Source organism: Grammomys surdaster, unplaced genomic scaffold (assembly GCF_004785775.1).
Source record: "Grammomys surdaster isolate TR1022 unplaced genomic scaffold, NIH_TR_1.0 256, whole genome shotgun sequence".
NCBI classification, from domain to species: Eukaryota; Metazoa; Chordata; class Mammalia; order Rodentia; family Muridae; genus Grammomys; species Grammomys surdaster.
The window spans coordinates 286,965-290,058 of NW_021604697.1; the positions used below are offsets into that span (position 1 = coordinate 286,965).

The 3,094-nt window shown below is 42.7% G+C and overlaps 1 protein-coding gene across 1 annotated transcript in view; it reads right to left on the reverse strand.

Annotated features, from left to right (window-relative positions):
- Dnhd1 (dynein heavy chain domain 1) overlaps window positions 1-3,094 on the reverse strand; it is a 61,728-nt gene that overhangs the window by 56,145 nt on the left and 2,489 nt on the right. Inside the window, 1 exon segment of the mRNA XM_028775571.1 lies at window positions 526-684. Coding sequence (XP_028631404.1) covers window positions 526-684 — 159 coding nt within the window.

Sequence of the window (3,094 nt, forward strand, 5' to 3'; positions counted from 1 at the left end):
GGAGGAGGAGAAGGAGAAGGAGAAGGAGAAGAAGAAGAAGAAGAAGAAGAAGAAGAAGAAAGAGAGAGAGAGAGAGAGAGAGAGAGAGAGAGAGAGAGAGAGAGAGGTGGAAATCCAAGGAAAGAACATTTTAGTTTAGTTTAAAATGAGGATGCTTTTGGGAGACCAAGTTTCCCTAACATTGGGATTTCAACATGTGATTCTTGCATTGAAGTTGGATAAGATCAGCATTAAGTGTGCTTCTGAGGCTATAAATAAATGCTTTCCTCTGTCTACAAAAGAATAAAGAGCAAAGGTAAGAAAGGCACAATTTAGGCAAGACTTGTAAAAGCAGAGTGGGGCAAAGAAGATCTGGAGAGTTAAAGAGGAGGAGGCTGAGAAGGGAAGACAGCTGGAAAGTATGAGGCAGGAGAGCTGTGTGGACAGCAAGCAGAAGAGGGGGATAAGCATGGAGAGAAAACACAAGAAGGCAGCATGGCCAGGCGTTGGAGGGGCTGTGGAAATGCCCTAGATCCAGGCCCTTACTTAAAGTGCCGATCAGAAGCCACATTGAGATAGAGGAAGTGGATCTTCTTCTGGGACCAGTCCCTCTTCAGAAGGGATTTCACCTGACTTCTCAAGACGGGAGTCTTAGGGCTTTTCTTGAGGTCCTTCTCCTCAGGAGTTTCAGAGGCAGGCTGAGGTCTGCATGACAAGACAAATCAGGGAGAAAAGGCAGAGCAAAGAGATCAGTGCCTAAAGCAAAGCCTCACCATCACTAACCATGGAAAGTAGAGGCTAGATCAAGAGTCTGAGGGGACACAGCACTATCAGAGCCTAGCTAGTCTAATCTATACTCAAAGATGTCACATACTGAGCAATTGCAGTCCATCGCACATGTTGGTCAGCTATAGTCAACTATAGCCTGGGTATGAAAAACTCTGTTTTCTGATAAATGATTCTACTAGACTGGTTGTGATTACTGCAGTCAACGTTATATAACATTGTACATAAAGTAATACTGTACCAGCTTATAGGTTTTGATATTTGATCAAGTTCTATTAACTGCTAGATCTGTGATCATAAGAGAATATCAAGTTCAAGGCCAGCATAACCAACTTAGTAAAACCGTATCTCAAAATAAAAAGTACAAATAGGACTAACAATTTGGCTCAGTAGTATAGCAGTTGCTTAGCATGAATGAGGACTCAGGATTGATCCCTAGCATGACAAAAAAGAAAAGTGTATTTTCTTTTTTTTTTTTTTTAAAGATTTATTTACTTTATTTATGAGTACACTGTAGCTGTCTTCAGACACACCAGAAGAGGGCATCGAATCTCATTACGGATGGTTGTGAGCCACCATGTGGTTGCTGGGATTTGAACTCAGGACCTCTGGAAAAGCAGTCAGTGCTCTTAACCACTGAGCCATCTCTCCAGCCCCCAAAAGTGTATTTTCTTAGTAGCGAGGTCACATAATCACAAAACTGGAACTATTGGTTCCTGAACAATCCCTAGTGTCCAGTCTCAATTCTGGGCGCATTCTGCTTTGATATCATAGTAGAAACAATGATTGTTCTCAGCTCCCCAAGCTGCTATACCTAACTGGATGCCCAGCCCTGCCTAGCCCCAGTCTCGTCACATCCTTCTTGCCTTGCCTGAACAAATTGAGCTTCTCAGCTCTGAACTAACTCCCTTGGTTTCAGTTGCCTTCTCTCAAACTGTCTTCCCAGGCTGGAGGACAGCATGTCCTTTATTTTCTACAAGGCTACTTTCTCAAGTATATGCTACATTTCTTATTGTTCTCTATAGAATTTCCTCTTACCATAACCTGGTGATTCCTTTAGTCTACAAATACAGATGTGTTGTAGGATGTTTGATCACACTGTGAACCCCAAGATTGTGTTATTTACTGAATAAAACCTGTTTCTAGTTGTGGTGTGGCTTAACCCTTTGCACACACCTTTTAATCCCTCTGGCTGGAATAGAGACATACCCCTAGCACACACCTTTAATCCCAAACAATGAAGGTAAAGATAGTTTATAAAAGGAAGCACCCATTTTGAAAGTGATGTCTAATTGAGCAGCAGACAAAGTGACAAATCAGAGAAAGATTTGACAGAATAGGATATGCCCAACTCTCAGGAGAAGAGAGAGGAAAGGGAAACTATTAAAGAGAGCAGTTTGGCTGGGCAGTGCACCCCTTTAATCCCAGCACTTGGGAGGCAGAGGCAGGTGGATTTCTGAGTTCGAGGCCAGCCTGGTCTACAGAGTGAGTTCCAGGACAGCCAGGGCTACACAGAGAAACCCTGTCTCAAAAAAACAAAAAAAACAAACAAAACAAAACAAAACAAAACAAAAGAGCAGTTCTGGGAAAGAGGAAGGAGGCATTTTACCAGAATAGTGGAACACAGACAGGTTGCAGAGAGAGATAATAAGCTAGACACAAGTAGAGACAGAATGAGCCAGAGAATAAGGAGCTGGAAGATTAGAACAGATTGCCAAAGCTAGTTTGAGGTCAAGCAGGAAATTCTGGAGAAGCCCATAGAGGCAAGATTGAATCAGTCAGCTTAGAGAGGAGTTGGAGCCAGTACAGCTGAGTTGAACCAGCAGCCAGTCAGAGCTCAGAAGAACAAGAAGGGGTTAGCTTATTCAGCACCAAGCCTTAGAGACTCAAAACATTTTAGGCCTAGATAAGATTGTATGGAGGCTAGAAGTTTCCAGAACTAGGCATAGTTAGCAGATGGAGGCAGTAAGCCTCCCAGATAACAATTACAACAGGAAAATAAAAGATACTTTAACACAGAGTACCTACATCTCAGGTGCTGTGTCTTAAGGGCTGAAAATATCCCTCTACTTCAACAAGAGTCTGATCTAGATGTCAGAATTACTTCAAACTCTGGTTCTAGTGTCTTTCTCTCTTTCAAGCCGGTGTGAATGAGAGTAAAATGGCATTTCCATTGTCTCCCATTCATTTCCAAACGCACACTGCAATTTGGCTTCCTCAGTACCAAACTCAAATGGCAGCATGCCAACTGCTGCCCCCTGACAAATTCTCACCTCCTAACCCACTTTACTAGTCTAATCTCTATCCAAATTCTCTACTCCTGCTGTTC